We start from the raw sequence: 18,510 nt of genomic DNA on the forward strand, positions 1-18,510 counted from the left end.
TGCGGCCCCCCTGAGTCAAAAAGTTTGGGGACCCTTGCTCTAAAGGCTTAGTGGCCACATGCGTGGACAGCACCTCTTAGCTCTTATTTCCAAAATTGTGTACACTACTGAATTGGGGTCTTACGGCTGCGTATGTGAAAACTTATACTGCCATCTGGTGGTATCAGAAGAGTATAACATACAATGGAATTTGGAAAAAAAAGTGTAAAAATAAAAATGAGCATGTCACTAAACATGAAGTACACATTTGTGTACTTATGGACTAGGTACATCATATCAAAATCTTACTTTTTATTCTAATTAGGATCCAATAAGCCCAAATAGCAAATAAAAATTAAAATAAGCATTTAAACAAACAGCATGGGCCTTAAGATGTTTATATGATCAAATCATGAGTAAGATTACTAACTCAGTTTTAATCTTGGAGTGGGCCCCGCATGCCTCTGTAGTGTAGGTCAAACAGATTAAGAACACCTGCTGTATACAATGACCCTGCATATGAAAATAAAACTATTAAGGCTACAACCTGACACATTACCGTTGTATATGTTCATTAATGTGCATTTAATGTACTGTAACAAATGGCGACTTCCTGTCAGGAGTTGTAATATACATCTATAAACAAGCTTATTGCTGTGTTTGGTGGGACAGACGGTAGTTAAGTTGGAGAAAATGTGTTACTGTATTTCCTTGAATTGCTGCCGGGGCGCTAATTAATTTAAAACCTCTTCTCAGTCCGGCGTTTACCAAAGGCATGCGGTAAAGGCAAGCATGCGCTAATTATTTTAAAACATCTTCTCACTCCGGCGCTTACCAAAGGCATGCGGTAAATTTAGGCCTGCGCTTATAACTGAGTGTGATGTAAGGATACCATCATGAAAAGCACATTTGATAAAAAAAAACGTTATTATGGTCTTACCTTTACTTATAAATAAAGTCCATGCGCAGCTCCTTCTTATAAACAGCATCGATAACTTGTTTATAGAAGTCTTCCTTATCTTTCTTCAGTTTTAAAAGTCTCTCTGTCTCGATGGAGATCTTCCTTTATTACCTCCTGCTTCGATTGAAAGTCCAGTTTAGAAAACTTTTTTATTTTAGATATGTAATTCTCCATGTTAAAAGTGCAAGCGAGAGGAAAAAATAAACGATCGCTGCTCACTCTTGCTGCTTGTTGTCACTTCTTCTGCAGCAGAGTAGTCGCAAGAAGGATCACTAGCGCCCTCTACCACCAGGAGGCGGGAGTCATTTAATGACTCATATTTGACACACGCAGCTACGGTATATCAATAAAACCAAGCTGCTTACTGTTCTTTTAAGCATATTTAATAGCTTGGACCTTAAATCCTACTGAATAGCTCTTAATCTTCCCTTTATGAGATTTCAAATGATTGAAATCAGCCTCCTCCTTTTTGAAAATGATGACAGGTGAAGTGTCACTCGTGACGTGACGAGTTTGACCCGGCGGAAATTCTAATCATGCGCTAATTATTTTTGCGAAACCGGTTTGACACAGCAGTAGTTCTAGGCAGGCGAATACTATATACCCGGCGGCAATTCAAAGAAATACGGTAGTTTATAAATCAATTCATGTTTCTGTGCGGCCCGGTTGCAAATACGTCACGGACCGGTGGTTGGGGCCCACTGATCTGCATAGTTGTGATAGGACACATTGAGTCATAAATATGTCACATCATCTCGTGATTCTACCCAGCACCACCGGGCGTCATAACCGAACAGAGTAGCCATCTTCTCATCCTCTTCTGTTGTGTCAACATGTGTCACTTGCAACTTCTCATCAGCGCGTACGTCTCTCGGCGTAGTCGTGCGTTGAAGTAAAACGCCGCCGATGGGATCGGCACATGTTTTTATGCCAAGTGATGGCAGAGTGTCGGAGCACGGACCCTGCGAGTCTGAGAAATTGCTCGGGCTTTCTTCAGCGCTACCCCGGTCTGAATGATCAGCGGGGGCGTGTAGAGCGCCATCTGATGATTCTCCGTTAAAGCTTCCAGGCGGATTTTCAGGGTAGGTTGACCTTGGAATGTCCCTGTAAGAATACATGTCAAGAAGGAATTGGGCCCACATTTGATTAAGGGGAACTGCACTTTTCCCTGAGTTGTGACTATAGTTCAAAATCCTTATGTAAGACCACAACTTTTTTTCATGCATTATAAACCATAAATAAACTCTAGCAAGAGACAGCCAACAATGGAGCGAATGGAATTCGCTCTATTCCACTAATTCAGGGGTGTGCAAAGTGCGGCCCGCAGTTCACTTTTTAACGGCCCCACAGCCCAGTTAAAAATACGATTGAAAAAAAAAATTAAAACATAAAAAGTCTAATGAAAGAGCAAACAGGTGGAAAATAACAATAAAATATTGCAAAGTTTACTCGAATAACACAAAGCTGCCATGCAGGATGTTTCTTTTTTGTGAATTGAATTATATATTTATATAGCGCTTTTCTCTAGTGACTCAAAGCGCTTTACATAGTGAAACCCAATATCTAAGTTACATTTAAACCAGTGTGGGTGGCACTGGGAGCAGGTGGGTGAAGTGTCTTGCCCAAGGACACAACGGCAGTGACTAGGATGGCGGAAGCGGGAATCGAACCTGCAACTCTCAAGTTGCTGGCATGGCCACTCTACCAACCGAGCTATACCGCCCTAAAATCTCTGTCATTATGAATTATTGACCTATTCAAGGCTCCAAAAAAATCACATTAAACATTCCATTTTGAGATATATGTTTTGGGGGAAATTTTGCATGTTTTGTGTTTCCCATATATAAACAACAATACAACTTATAACTGACGGATAGATCTGAAGGTGATCTTGAGATTATTGTGTTAAAAGCAAACAGTAAAAAAATATATATAATTTATGTTTTTAAACACTTCAATGAGTAGAACCCTTTTTGATCCCAATAATTTAAATGTCATTTGTTTTAATGTGTTATTGCTCAAAAATATAAAAAATAAAATCAATGGTGTTATGAGTAATTGACCTTTTTAAGGCTCCATTTCTTATATAATCTCAATTTTTCCACTTAAAAATTTTATTGGGTGAAAATCTTGCATATTTTGGTTTTTTTCCATTAAACAAAAAGGGTTTTCTTTGACACAAAGAGCATACAACTTAAATCTTTAAAAATGTTATATTGACAGAATGACCTAGTGTTGATCTGGACATTTAAAACTTGAAAAAGAATACAAATAATAATACTGAATAATGACACATTTTGAATATTTTTTTGACCAAAATCCTATGGGGACTGAGTGGAGGCCTAAATGTATATTTTTTATACACATATTGTATTGTTTATTTAAAATCAAAAAAATATCAAAATGGCCCCCGCTTGCTTTGATTTTTCAGTGAGCTGCCCTCAGTGGAAAAAGTTTGAACACCCCTGCACTAATTGCATGGATTTTACTGACGTCACATTCGGCTCAAGTCCCTCCCCCCGTTAAATATGCGCGGTGGTCAAGTTAGCTCTGTTCTCAAAAGGTACGAGAAGCTGGGTCGATAAAACTTTATCAATATGTTTAATTATTTGAATTTGTTTTAACTATTAAATTAACCTAAAATATGACTTATTTTATCTTTGTGGAAAATATTGGACACAATGTGTTGTCAAGCTCATGAGATGGGATGCAAGTGGATTATTATTCAGTTTTTAAATGTTTGTATTTTTTTTTTTTATAAATGGCTGTGATGATTATGTAAATTAGGGATTTCTAATCACTGTTATGTTGGAATCCTTATTAATTTTGATACGGTTGTTGATATGATTCATTTTTGTTTGACTACTTTTGTGTCATGTTTGTGTGTCCTCTCAATTGCTCTGTTGATTGCTATTCTGAATGTTGCTGGGCCGGGTTTGGTTTTGTAATTGTGTTATTATTTTGTTGGATTGATTAATGAATAAAAAAAAGAAAAAAGAAAAAGAAAAAAAGACAAAGAAAAAGCCTTATGTGGGACAACAAAACATGTTTTTCTTTTTTTCATGCATTATAAATCATAAACGCTACCAAGAGTCACGCAACAATGGAGGGAATGGGATTCGCTCTATTCTGCCTATTGCTTGGATTTTACACCCCCCCCCCCCCCAAATATGTGCGGTGGTCAAGCTAGCTCTGTTCTCAATAGGTACTAGAGCAGGGGTCACCAACCTTCTTGAAACCAAGAGCTACTTCTTGGGTACTGATTAATGCGAAGGGCTACCAGTTTGATACACACTTAAATTGCCAGAAATAGCCAATTTGCTCAATTTACCTTTAATAAATAAATATATATATATATATATATATATATATATATATATATATATATATATATATATATATAGATAGGTGTGGGAAAAATCACAAGACTACTTCATCTCTACAGAACTGTTTCATGAGGGGTTCCCTCAATCATAAGATGATTGAGGGAACCCCTCATGAAACAGTTCTGTAGAGATGAAGTAGTCTTGTGATTTTTCCCACACCTACATATTGCGCTCTACCACGTTATCGAGCACTATTCTCTGGATAATCCAATCAAAACATACATACATACATACATACATACATACATACATATATATACATACATATATATACATACATATATATATATACATATATACATACATACATATATACATACATACATATATATATATATATATATATATATATATATAAATAAAATGGGTATTTTTCTGTCTTCTGTCGTACATTTTTTTTCCTTTTACGGAAGGTTTTTTGTTGAGAATAAATGATGAAAAAACACTTAATTGAACGGTTTAAAAGAGGAGAAAACAGGAAAAAAATGAAAATTAAATTTTGAAACATAGTTTATATTCAATTTCGACTCTTTAAAATTGAAACGGAAAAAAATGGAGAAAAACTAGCTAATTTTAATCTTTTTGAAAAAATTTAAAAAAGAATTTATGGAACATCATTAGTCATTTTTCCTGATTAAGATTAATTTTAGAATTTTGATGACATGTTTTAAATAGGTTAAAATCCAATCTGCACTTTGGTAGAATATATAACAAATTGGACCAAGCTATATTTCTAACAAAGGAAAATCATTATTTCTTCTAGATTTTCCAGAACAAAAATTTTAAAAGAAATTCAAAAGACTTTGAAATAAGATTTAAATTTGATTCTACAGATTTTCAAGATTTGCCAGAATATTTTTTTTTAAATATTAATCATAATAAGTTTGAAGAAATATTTCACAAATATTCGTCGAAAAAACAGAAGCTAAAATGAAGAATTAAAATATATTTATTATTCTTTACAATAAAACACATAAACGTACTTGAACATTGATTTAAATTGCCAGGAAAGAAGAGGAAGGAATTTAAAAGGTAAAAAGGTATATGTGTTTAAAAATCCTAAAATCATTTTTAAGGTTGTATTTTTTTCTCTAAAATTGTCTTTCTGAAAGTTATAAGAAGCAAAGTAAAAAAAGAAAGGAATTTATTTAAACAAGTGAAGACCAAGTCTTTCAAATATTTTCTTGGATTTTCAAATTCTATTTGAGTTTTGGCTCTCTTAGAATTAAAAATGTCAAGCAAAGCGAGACCAGCGTGCTAGTAAATAAATAACATTTTAAAAATAGAGGCAGCTCACTGGTAAGTGCTGCTATTTGAGCTATTTTTAGAACAGGCCAGCGGGCGACTCATCTGGTCCTTACGGGCTACCTGGTGCCCGTGGGCGCCGCGCTGGTAACCCGTGTACTATAGGCTGGGCCGATAAAACTTTATCAATATATTTCATTATTTTAACTGGCTCTAACTACTAAATCAACCTAAAATATGACTTATTTTATCTTTGTGGAAAATATTTTGCACCTGCATGGCGATATTGAAGGTCCATGCTCCTCCGCCGTCACCAGGCTGCTCAGACTTCCTGTCAAACTGCTGTCACAGCTGGCCAGGGTGGCACGCTCCAGCATCAACCAACGCATGGCCTCGATGCCCTCGTGCACGGACACCAGCTGGCGCAGAATCCTCACATCTGCGGAACGCAACCATCTCTGAGCGGAGAGTGAAGAAGGGAGGGAATGAGTTTATTTCCATACAGTATTTCAGTGAAGACCTCCTGATTGACACCAATGTGAACAAACTACTTTATTATGTTTTTATGACATCAAATTGATCGCATCTGGACTGTTAAGATTGTCATAGAAGACCTATCCTCCACAGAAAATGCCGTCTCAAGATGGGCAATATGGTCTAAAACAGGGGTGTCAAACGTACGGCCTGCGGGCCAAACAGGTTTTTATCCGGCCCGCAAGATAATAAATATAAAAATGAACCGCATTTGATTTATGTAAGAAACCGCTGTTCTTAATGTGTCCATTGGATGTCGCAATAGCAATTCAAGTCCAACCCACGTCACACATGACACTGTTTCAAGACGACGTCGTCAGCGGACTTTCAGTGGATGGCGCTACTCCAATCAGCGCAGGCTGGCGCACAATACTTTATTTTTTATTAAGAATTATCCAGTCAACGGATAAATAACGAAAACGGTAAGATGCAAACACTTAAGTGTTCCGAGCCCATGTTGTGATATCCTTTACACACTAATGTCACTTTTTGATGCAGTACCGACTGAGGGATCGAAAGTCCGTCATATCATCGCTTACGTGTACGGATTTCTTAAAGGGGAACATTATCACCAGACCTATGTAAGCGTCAATATATACCTTGATGGTGCAGAAAAAAGACCATATATTTTTTTAACCGATTTCCGAACTCTAAATGGGTGAATTTTGGCGAATTAAACGCCTTTCTGTTTATCGCTCTGGAGGGGATGACGTCTGAATTCGACGTCGCCGAGATAATACAGCCGCCATTTTCATTTTCGACCCATTGTAAACATTGGGTCTCAGCTCTGTTATTTTCCGTTTTTTCGACTATTTTTGGAACCTTGGAGACATCATGCCTCGTCGGTGTGTTGTCGGAGGGTGTAACAACACTAACAGGGAGGGATTCAAGTTGCACCGACGATGCGAAAGTGTCTGCCGCCAGACCCCCAATGAATGTACCGAAGTGGCTCCACATTTTACCGGCGATGACAGACATGGCACAGAGATGTATGGATAACCTGCAGATGCATTTGCAACGATAAAGTCAACGAAATCACAAAAGGTGAGTTTTGTGTATGTTGTTGACTTATGTGCTAATCAGACAAATTTGGTCGCGGCGTGACTGCCAGCTAATCGATGCTAACATGCTACCCTAATCGACGCTAACATGCTATTTACCGGCGGTACTAAAGCAGACATGGCACAGAGATGTATGGATAACCTGCAGATGCATTTGTAACGATAAAGTCTCAGAAATCACAAAGGTGAGTTTTGTTGATGTTGACTGCCAGCTAATCGATGCTAACATGCTATTTACCGGTGGTGCTAAAGCAGACATAGCACAGAGATGTATGGATAACCTGCAGATGCATTTGCAACTATATTACGTTTCCTTCCACCCACATTTAATGCGAAAAAAACACTTACCAATCGAAGGATTTAAGTTGCTCCAGAGTCACAAGATGCGAAAGTCCTGATCGTTTGGTCCGCACATTTTACCGGCGATGCTAACGCAGCTATTCGGCCATGCTATGGCTATAAATAACGTCAATAGCTATTCGCTCAATAGCTTCAGTTTCTTCTTCAATACTTTCATACTCCAACTATCCGTTTCAATACATGCGTAATCTGTTGAATCGCTTAAGCCGCTGAAATCCGAGTCTGAATCCGAGCTAATGTCGCTATATCTTGCTGTGCTATTCGCCGTTGTTGACGTCACAGGGAAATGGATAGTGGCATCGCAAATAGCGAAAATCAAGAACTTTAAAGCTTTTTTTAGGGATATTCGGAGACCGGTAAAATTTTGAAAAAAAATTTAAAAAATACAACATGCCACTGGGAACTGATTTTTATTGTTTTTAACCCTTTTAAAATTGTGATAAATGTTCCCCTTTAAGATTATCTAAACCTTTTAATGATATTGCAGACCGTAGATCAGGGGTCGGGAACATTTTGGGTTGAAAGAGCCATGAAAGCCAAATATTTTAAAACGTATTTCCGTGAGAGCCATGTTATATTTTTAACACTGAATAAAACTGTCAGGTTCAAACACTGATGACATGTTTTAAACAGACAAGAAGCAAGGAATTCAACAGAGATTGGATTCAATTTAGCTCAATGAGGAGAAACCCTTGGACCTGTACCCTTGTACAGTGTCGTCCCACAAGAGAATTCGATGCCTCCTAACCAATAAATGCGTGCATCTCATTCTTTTTAATAACATTGTTATTCTGAAGTTAACCAATAATAAATAAAATACTCTTGACCATTAATGCGACTTCTCGAACAGGTGCGGTAGAAACCGGATGGATGGATTAAAATGCATGAGAATGTTTTATATTTTGAACGTTATTTTTAACACTGTGATTACCAGCAGAATTATTCATTACTTATCGTGTTAAGCAACGTCAGCTAAGATTAATCTGAGAGCCAGATGCAATCATCAAAAGAGCCACATCTGGCTCGAGAGCCTTATGTTCCCTACCCCTGCCGTAGATGGTGAAATCCCTAAATTCCTTGAAATAGCTCGTTGAGAAATGTTCTTAAACCGTCGGACAAATTGCTCACAAAGTGGTGACCCTTGCCACATCCTTTTTTATATTTCATGGAAGCTGCTTTTATACCCAATCATGGCACCCATCTGTTCCCAATTAGCCTGTTCCACATAAGTGTTTGATGAGCATTCCTCGACTTTCTCCATCTTTTTTGCCACCTGTGCCAGCTTTTTTGAAACAATTCCAAATGAGCTAATATCTCCAAAAAAATAACTAAGTATAAAGAAGCATATCATTGTATTTGCAGTCTATTCAATTGAATATAAGTTGAAAAGGATTTGCAAATCATTGTATTAAGAGATATTTACCATTTCTTGCTTTAAGATGCTCAATTTGGAGGAAAGATCATCAGGAGGATGGCGCCGGTCCTCTGTCTCGCCGACGTCCGAGTCCACGTCCTCCCTCATCCAAAGCAGAAGACTTTCAGGTGTTTTCCTGCCAACTTTACCTTCCAGCTCCTTTAAATGTGGAAATGTAACATAAACCTCAGAGTCCTCGTCGGCCATGTTGCTTTCTTCCTTCCCGTTATGACGAGGCAACGGCGCTCAATTGAACGCCAGCAGGTGAGTCCTTTACTAAAAGTCCATTGAACAGCTACGGCCACGTAGCGAAATAAAAGCTCTTGTGCCGCCATTGAGAGCGTAGAAGATGCTGGTTTTTATGAAAAAAGGCGGCAAACAATGGCAGAAGCTTCATTATTGACACCTGCTGCCGTGTGCATGTGAGGAGTGCGCATGCGCCAGTAATGTTTATGGTACTGTCACGTGTCTACAAGCTGGCAACAGTTTACGTAAACAGCGGGCCACGATACTTTTCACTCGACATTTTTCCTTTTTTCTGTTACTTTAATTTGTTGATTATGTTTGTACTCTGAATAAAAAAATGTTTTTAAGTGAACAACATTTTAAAATATTTTACACTATAGAAGGGTTCGGATTTGTTTACATTTCCCACAATGCATTGCAGGTAAGGGCGGAAGTTACATTCCTAAAATGTGCCGATGTCGTTTGTTTAAATGTGATAAAATAATACAATTCTTCCCTGATTCCCAACGGGCTTTATTCCCCTTATTCACTGAGTTTTTAAATGACATAATTCCAAAAATGTATACGATATTCCTGTAGAAGTGTTGAAGAAGATGCTAAAAAAACGTACATTACTACTACTGCAGTGTAGTAGTGAGGAACTTGTAGGCTGCAATACATTTTATTCAACAGCAGAGGGAGACAAACATTGCTGCATCCATGGAGAAAAGTAACACTAGTTGCCAACATCTACATAAAACAATATGCTGAGCGCGCATGCGCCATCTACATAAAACAATATGCTGAGCGCGCATGCGCCAGTAATGTATAAAATAGGGTCACGTGACTACAAAACATCACTCACAACAGTTTTATCCAAACCGCAGGCCACGATACTTTTTACTCGGCATATTTCAATAATATTGAATTGTTATAGGATTTTTGTCTTTAATTTGCTGATTATGTTACATCAATTTAACATATTTTACACTATAGAGCAGGGGTCACCAACGCAGTGACCCCTGCCCGCTGGCCTGTTCTAAAAATAGGTCAAATAGCAGCACTTACCAGTGAGCTGCCTTTATTTTTTAAATGTTATTTATTTACTAGCAAGCTGGTCTCGCTTTGCTGGACATTTTTAATTCTAAGAGAGACAAAACTCAAATAGAATTTGAAAATCCAAGAAAATATTTTGAAGACTTGGTCTTCACTTGTTTAAATAAATTCATTTATTTTTTCACTTTGCTTCTTATAACTTTCAGAAAGACAATTTTAGAGAAAAAGTACAACCTTAAAAATGATTTTAGGATTTTTAAACACATATACCTTTTTACCTTTTAAATTCCTTCCTCTTCTTTCCTGACAATTTAAATCAATGTTCAAGTATTTTTTTTTTTTTTTTGTAAAGAATAATAAAAACATTTTAATTTAATTCTTCATTTTAGCTTCGGTTTTTTCGACAAAGGATATTTGTGAAATATTTCTTAAAACTTACTATGATTAAAATTCTGGCAAATCGCCAAATCTTTACAATCAAATTTAAATCGTATTTCAGAGTCTTTTGAATTTCTTTTAAAATTGTTGTTCTGGAAAATCTAGAAGAAATAATGATTTGTCTTTGTTAGAAATATAGCTTGGTCCAATTTGTTATATATTCTAACAAAGTGCAGATTGGATTTTAACCTATTTAAAACATGTCATCAAAATTTAAAATTAATCTTAATCAGGAAAAATGACTAATGATGTTCCATAAATTCTTTTTTTTATTTTTTTCTAAAATGATTCGAATTAGCTAGTTTTTCTCTTCATTTTTTTTCAGTAGAATTTTGAAATGTAAAGAGTCAAAAGTGAAGCAAAACTATGTTTCAAAATTTAATTTTAATTTTTTTGTATTCTCCCCCCTTTTTAAACCATTCAATTAAGTGGAGTTTTTTTTCCATCCTTTATTCTCTACAAAAAAAACCTTCCGTAAAAGGAAAAAAAAATGTACGACGGAATGTAGTTTGTTTTTTCCCAAATTATTGGTCTTTGAAGGTGAAAAGCTTAGGCATAATTATTGTTCTTGATCATAATTTAAATATAATTGCCAATCCATCCAATACATTGTGGCATTTATCTATAATTTAATAGTGTTAATATGGACAAAACAGATAAAAGTTGAAAATAACTATCAAACTTTTGCATTTTTAACAGATATTCAGCTTGTTTATTTTCTTTTAGGTTTGAAATCATTGTCTTTCAGAAGAACAAATGGGTTCTCTTTAATAGATGAACATGTTCTTCTTATTTACTGTTACATATACTGTAATATTGTACATGGTAATTGTTATATATTATACAAAAATATATCAGTATATATTATATAATGTATATATAATATGTAAAGATTACATATGTTATATTTTATATTGCTACTTCGGTGCATTTTTAGTCTAATTCACACCTGCATTATTCTTTCCATCTGCGGGGAGGCGGAACCGACGGCGGCAAGGAGGCGGAGAATGCGGCGGAGCGGAGAGGCGGGGCGGGCTGGGAGCGACGCCGCCGCAATCTAAATCAGCACACACACTCCGGGACACAATTAATTCATCTCCTCCTGCTGTATAAAAAGGGGAGAAGGAGGAGCGATCAAGGCAGAAGGAGTAGGAGAACAAGCAGCAGAAAGTGACGAGCGAAAACGGCCGAGAGCGAGCCGAAGACAGAAAGCGAGGGGCGAGCAGCAGAGGAGGAGCTGAAAAGCAACCCGGCAAAAGACTTGATTATTGAAAAATAAAAGAGTCAAACCTGCTCAAGAGAGATGTCCTTCCTGGGTGGTCCATGCAACCCACACGACGACGGCTTGAATCTGTCACACCAGCCTTTGTAACTGAGCTACTTTGTGGAAAAATTTTCCTTGTGGATCATTTAAAGTTTGTCTAAGTTATTTAATAAACAATTTATGTCAGGATACCACATTGAGGCTGTTGGCTTGACCCAAGGATGCAGAGACGGTAGGGAAAAACAATTATCACGTTATTAAAAAAATATTTAAACAAATATATCATTTTAAAATATGTACATGTATATATGGGGAGCATGTGGAACAGGGGTAAGTGCCTGTGCCTCACAATACAAAAGTCCTGGGTTCGATCCCCGGGCTGTATAAAAAGGGGAGAAGGAGGAGCGATCAAGGCAGAAGGAGTAGGAGAACAAGCAGCAGAAAGTGACGGGCGAAAACGGCCGAGAGCGAGCCGAAGACAGAAAGCGAGGGGCGAGCAGCGGAGGAGGAGCTGAAAAGCAACCCGGCAAAAGACTTGATTATTGAAAAATAAAAGAGTCAAACCTGCTCAAGAGAGATGTCCTTCCTGGGTGGTCCATGCAGCCCACACGACGACGGCTTGAATCTGTCACACCAGCCTTTGTAACTGAGCTACTTTGTGGAAAAATTTTCCTTGTGGATCATTTAAAGTTTGTCCAAGTTATTTAATAAACAATTTATGTCAGGATACCACATTGAGGCTGTTGGCTTGACCCAAGGATGCAGAGACGGTAGGGAAAAACAATTATCAAGTTATTAAAAAAATATTTAAACAAATATATCATTTTAAAATATGTACATGTATATATGGGGAGCATGTGGAACAGGGGTAAGTGCCTGTGCCTCACAATACAAAAGTCCTGGGTTCGATCCCCGGGCTGTATAAAAAGGGGAGAAGGAGGAGTGATCAAGGCAGAAGGAGTAGGAGAACAAGCAGCAGAAAGTGACAAGCGAAAACGGCCGAGAGCGAGCCGAAAACGGCCGAGAGCGAGCCGAAGACAGAAAGCGAGGGGCGAGCAGCAGAGGAGGAGCTGAAAAGCAACCCGGCAAAAGACTTGATTATTGAAAAATAAAAGAGTCAAACCTGCTCAAGAGAGATGTCCTTCCTGGGTGGTCCATGCAACCCACACGACGACGGCTTGAATCTGTCACACCAGCCTTTGTAACTGAGCTACTTTGTGGAAAAATTTTCCTTGTGGATCATTTAAAGTTTGTCTAAGTTATTTAATAAACAATTTATGTCAGGATACCACATTGAGGCTGTTGGCTTGACCCAAGGATGCAGAGACGGTAGGGAAAAACAATTATCACGTTATTAAAAAAATATTTAAACAAATATATCATTTTAAAATATGTACATGTATATATGGGGAGCATGTGGAACAGGGGTAAGTGCCTGTGCCTCACAATACAAAAGTCCTGGGTTCGATCCCCGGGCTGTATAAAAAGGGGAGAAGGAGGAGCGATCAAGGCAGAAGGAGTAGGAGAACAAGCAGCAGAAAGTGACGGGCGAAAACGGCCGAGAGCGAGCCGAAGACAGAAAGCGAGGGGCGAGCAGCGGAGGAGGAGCTGAAAAGCAACCCGGCAAAAGACTTGATTATTGAAAAATAAAAGAGTCAAACCTGCTCAAGAGAGATGTCCTTCCTGGGTGGTCCATGCAGCCCACACGACGACGGCTTGAATCTGTCACACCAGCCTTTGTAACTGAGCTACTTTGTGGAAAAATTTTCCTTGTGGATCATTTAAAGTTTGTCCAAGTTATTTAATAAACAATTTATGTCAGGATACCACATTGAGGCTGTTGGCTTGACCCAAGGATGCAGAGACGGTAGGGAAAAACAATTATCAAGTTATTAAAAAAATATTTAAACAAATATATCATTTTAAAATATGTACATGTATATATGGGGAGCATGTGGAACAGGGGTAAGTGCCTGTGCCTCACAATACAAAAGTCCTGGGTTCGATCCCCGGGCTGTATAAAAAGGGGAGAAGGAGGAGTGATCAAGGCAGAAGGAGTAGGAGAACAAGCAGCAGAAAGTGACAAGCGAAAACGGCCGAGAGCGAGCCGAAAACGGCCGAGAGCGAGCCGAAGACAGAAAGCGAGGGGCGAGCAGCAGAGGAGGAGCTGAAAAGCAACCCGGCAAAAGACTTGATTATTGAAAAATAAAAGAGTCAAACCTGCTCAAGAGAGATGTCCTTCCTGGGTGGTCCATGCAACCCACACGACGACGGCTTGAATCTGTCACACCAGCCTTTGTAACTGAGCTACTTTGTGGAAAAATTTTCCTTGTGGATCATTTAAAGTTTGTCTAAGTTATTTAATAAACAATTTATGTCAGGATACCACATTGAGGCTGTTGGCTTGACCCAAGGATGCAGAGACGGTAGGGAAAAACAATTATCAAGTTATTAAAAAAATATTTAAACAAATATATCATTTTAAAATATGTACATGTATATATGGGGAGCATGTGGAACAGGGGTAAGTGCCTGTGCCTCACAATACAAAAGTCCTGGGTTCGATCCCCGGGCTCAGGGTCTCCTAGACAAGATCTTTGCTGGATTTTTTTACTTGATATTTAATGTTGTCATGAGTGTTAAGTAATTTATTTAAAAAAGGAACTAATTAATGTATAGTTGATAAAGGCCTTGAATGTGCTTTGGTGACGGTTTCTCTCCTTGTCTACAAACAGGGTATTGACTTGTTGTCAATCATTCCCCCGTAGTAGTTAAAGTTGTGTGTGTGTTAGAAACGCTGTTAATATGGAACGGCATTATGCCTGACACTGGTTGTCACTTATCTCCTTTTCGTCCCTGTTTCTCGTTTACTATGCAAAACTCAAAACCAGTGAAGTTGGCCCGTTGTGGAATTTGTCCATAAGAACAGAATAAAATGATTTGCAAATTATTTTCAATGTATATTCAATTGTAAAGACAGCAAAGACAAGATATTTAATGTTCAAACTGAGAAACTTAATTTGTTTTTGCAAATAATCATTAACTTAGAATTTAATGGCAGCAACACAAAATAAGCAGGGGCGTCCTTGATAACGTTGCTTAGATGGCAACATATATTGCTCCAAAACCTGTATTAGTGGTGCCTTCACAGATGTGTAAATTACCCATGCCTTGGGCACTAATACACCCCCATACCATCACAGATGCTGGATTTTGAACTTTGCGCCTATGACAATCCGGAAGGTTCTTTTACTCTTTGTTCCGGACAACTCAACATCCACAGTTTCCAAAAACAATTGGAAATGTGGACTCGTCAGACCACAGGAACACTTTTACACTTTGCATCAGTCCATTTTAGATGAGCTCGGGCCCAGCTAAGCCGGCGACGTTTCCGGGTGTTGTTGATAAATGGCTTTCGCTTTGCATAGTAGAGTTTTAACTTGCACTTACAGATGTAGCGACCAGAAAACACTGTCCCTAGAAAATTATCTTTGAAAAACTCATGACGGTGGCTCAAGGGACACAGCATAGTGACGACAGTACACATAAGCATAAGTCAGCTGGAGCCCAACACAGGGATAAAAGAGCCCCAGCTCTATTTTAGCTTCATCTGACGTCACATGTACAAAGATAAGACCTTCTGAGGGAAAGTTCTGTGGTCAGATGAAACAAAAAGTGAGCGGTTAGACCACAATCCCCAGCAATACGTTTGAAACGAAAAGGTGAGGCGTTTAATCCCAGGAACACAATTCCTACCGTCAAGCATGGTGGTGGTAGTAATACGCTTTGGGCCTGTTTTGCCGCCAATGGAACTACTGCTTTACAGAGAGTAAATGGGACAAGGAAAAAGGTTTCCTCTTGTTTGTTCAACCTGAAGTCTTGCCTACAATAATTTGTTTTACGTTTATATTTTTTATTTGTATATAGAAAAACATTAATAGTCCCAGGTGTACTGTTAAAATGTTGGTTACCGTACATTAAATACGGAAATAGTTGTCCTCTTGTTCGCCCAACTTAAAGTGTTGGTTGCACTTTATTCAAATTAGATGTGAATCCATTAATTGGCCGTGATAACATGAATGTGCAGTAAATGAGTGTCTCCATGGTGAAAGCCTCGTAGAGTACACACAAAAACCTCATTTAAATAAGGCAGTCCGGACCACAGGCAGTCTTAGTAGATCTCAGGCAACACACCCACTAACAGCACACACTATTTTATAATTTTGTACATGCTAGGTCATAGTTTGTACACACTAATAGTACAAACTAGTTTATACTTTGTACACACTAATAGTACACACCCTTTTACACTTTGTACACACTAATAGTACACACTGTTTTATACATTGTGCACACTATGTAATAGTTTGTACACACTCATAATACAAATGAGTTTATAGTTTGTACACACTAATAGTACATACTAGTTTTATAGTTTGTACACACTTATAGTACATACTAGTTTTATAGTTTGTACACACTTATAGTACACCCTAGTTTATAGTTTGTGCACTTATAGTAGACACTAGTTCATAGTTTGTACACACTAATAGTACACACCCTTTTACACTTTGTACACACTAATAGTACACACTGTTTTATAAATTGTGCACACTATGTAATAGTTTGTACACACTCATAATACAAATGAGTTTATAGTTTGTACACACTAATAGTACATACTAGTTTTATAGTTTGTACACACTTATAGTACACCCTAGTTTATAGTTTGTGCACTTATAGTAGACACTAGTTCATAGTTTGTACACACTAATAGTACACACCCTTTTACACTTTGTACACACTAATAGTACACACTGTTTTATAAATTGTGCACACTATGTAATAGTTTGTACACACTCATAATACAAATGAGTTTATAGTTTGTACACACTAATAGTACATACTAGTTTTATAGTTTGTACACACTTATAGTACACCCTAGTTTATAGTTTGTGCACTTATAGTAGACACTAGTTCATAGTTTGTACACACTAATAGTACACACCCTTTTACACTTTGTACACACTAATAGTACACACTGTTTTATACATTGTGCACACTATGTAATAGTTTGTACACACTCATAATACAAATGAGTTTATAGTTTGTACACACTAATAGTACATACTAGTTTTATAGTTTGTACACACTTATAGTACACCCTAGTTTATAGTTTGTGCACTTATAGTAGACACTAGTTCATAGTTTGTACACACTAATAGTACATACCCATTTATACTTGTACACACTTACAGTACACACTAGTTTATACTTTGTACACACTAATAGTAGATACTAGTTTTTAGTTTGTACACACTATCAGTACATACTGTTTTACAGTCTGTACACACTAATAGTACACACTATATCATAGTTTGTACATACATATAGCACATACTAGTTAATTGTTTGTACACTTATAGTACACACTAGTTTATAGTGTGTACACACTTATAGTACAAACTATATTATAGTTTGTACACACTTATAGTACACAATATTTTATAGTTTGTACACACTAATAGTACACACTATATCATAGTTTGTCCACTCTTATAGTACGTACAATTTTATAGTTGGTACACACTAATAGTACACACTATTTTATAGTTTGTACACACTAATAGTACATACTAGTTTTAGAGTTTGTACACACTAATAGTACACCCTTGTTTATAGTTTGTACACACTTATAGTACACACTATATTATAGTTTGTACACACTTATAGTACACATTATTTTATAATTTGTACACACCAATAGTAAACACTATATCATACTTTGTCCACACTTATAGTACACACTATTTTATAGTTTGTACACTAATAGTACCCACTAATAGTACACACTAGTTTATAGTTTGTACACACTAATAGTATACACTATTTTATAGTTTGTACACACCAATGGTACACACTATATCATAGCTTGTCCACACTTATAGTACACACTGTTTTATAGTTTGTACACACTAATAGTACATACTAGTTGACAGTTTGTACAAACTTATAGTACACACTATTTTATAGTTTGTACACACTAATAGTACACACTAGTTTATAGTTTTTACACACTATTTTATAGTGTGTACACACCAATAGTACATACTATATCATAGTTTGTCCACACTTACAGTACATACAATTTTATAGTTTGTACACACTAATAGTACAAACTAGTTTATAGTTTGTACACACTTATGTACACACCAATAGTACACACTATATCATAGTTTGTCCACACTTATAGTACACACTATTTTATAGTTTGTACACACTAATAGTACACACTAATACTACACACAAAGTTATAGTTTGTACACACTTATAGTACACACTTGTTTATAGTTTGTACACACTCTTCTATAGTTTGTACGCACTAATAGTACACACTAGTTAATAGTTTGTACACACTAATAGTACACACCATTTTATACTTTGTACACACTTATATTACACACTTATTTATAGATTGTACACACTAATAGTACACACTAGTTAATAGTTTGTACACACTAATAGTACACACTAAGTTATAGTTTGTACACACTTATAGTACACACTAGTTTATAGTGTGTACACAC

The 18,510-nt window shown here is 37.0% G+C and overlaps 1 protein-coding gene across 1 annotated transcript; it reads right to left on the reverse strand.

Moving 5' to 3' along the window:
• Positions 1 to 276: 276 nt before the first annotated feature.
• On the reverse strand, positions 277 to 9,357 carry LOC133545081 (leucine rich adaptor protein 1-like). The gene is made up of 3 exons (XM_061890404.1): positions 8,950 to 9,357; positions 5,845 to 6,029; positions 277 to 2,044 (listed from the first exon to the last, which is right to left on the reverse strand). Exons 1-3 carry the CDS (start codon positions 9,145 to 9,147, stop codon positions 1,675 to 1,677), a joined length of 753 nt encoding a protein of 250 aa, XP_061746388.1. The 5' UTR covers positions 9,148 to 9,357; the 3' UTR covers positions 277 to 1,674.
• Between the last annotated feature and the right edge of the window lie 9,153 nt (positions 9,358 to 18,510).

Source organism: Nerophis ophidion, linkage group LG28 (assembly GCF_033978795.1).
Source record: "Nerophis ophidion isolate RoL-2023_Sa linkage group LG28, RoL_Noph_v1.0, whole genome shotgun sequence".
Classification (NCBI taxonomy): domain Eukaryota; kingdom Metazoa; phylum Chordata; class Actinopteri; order Syngnathiformes; family Syngnathidae; genus Nerophis; species Nerophis ophidion.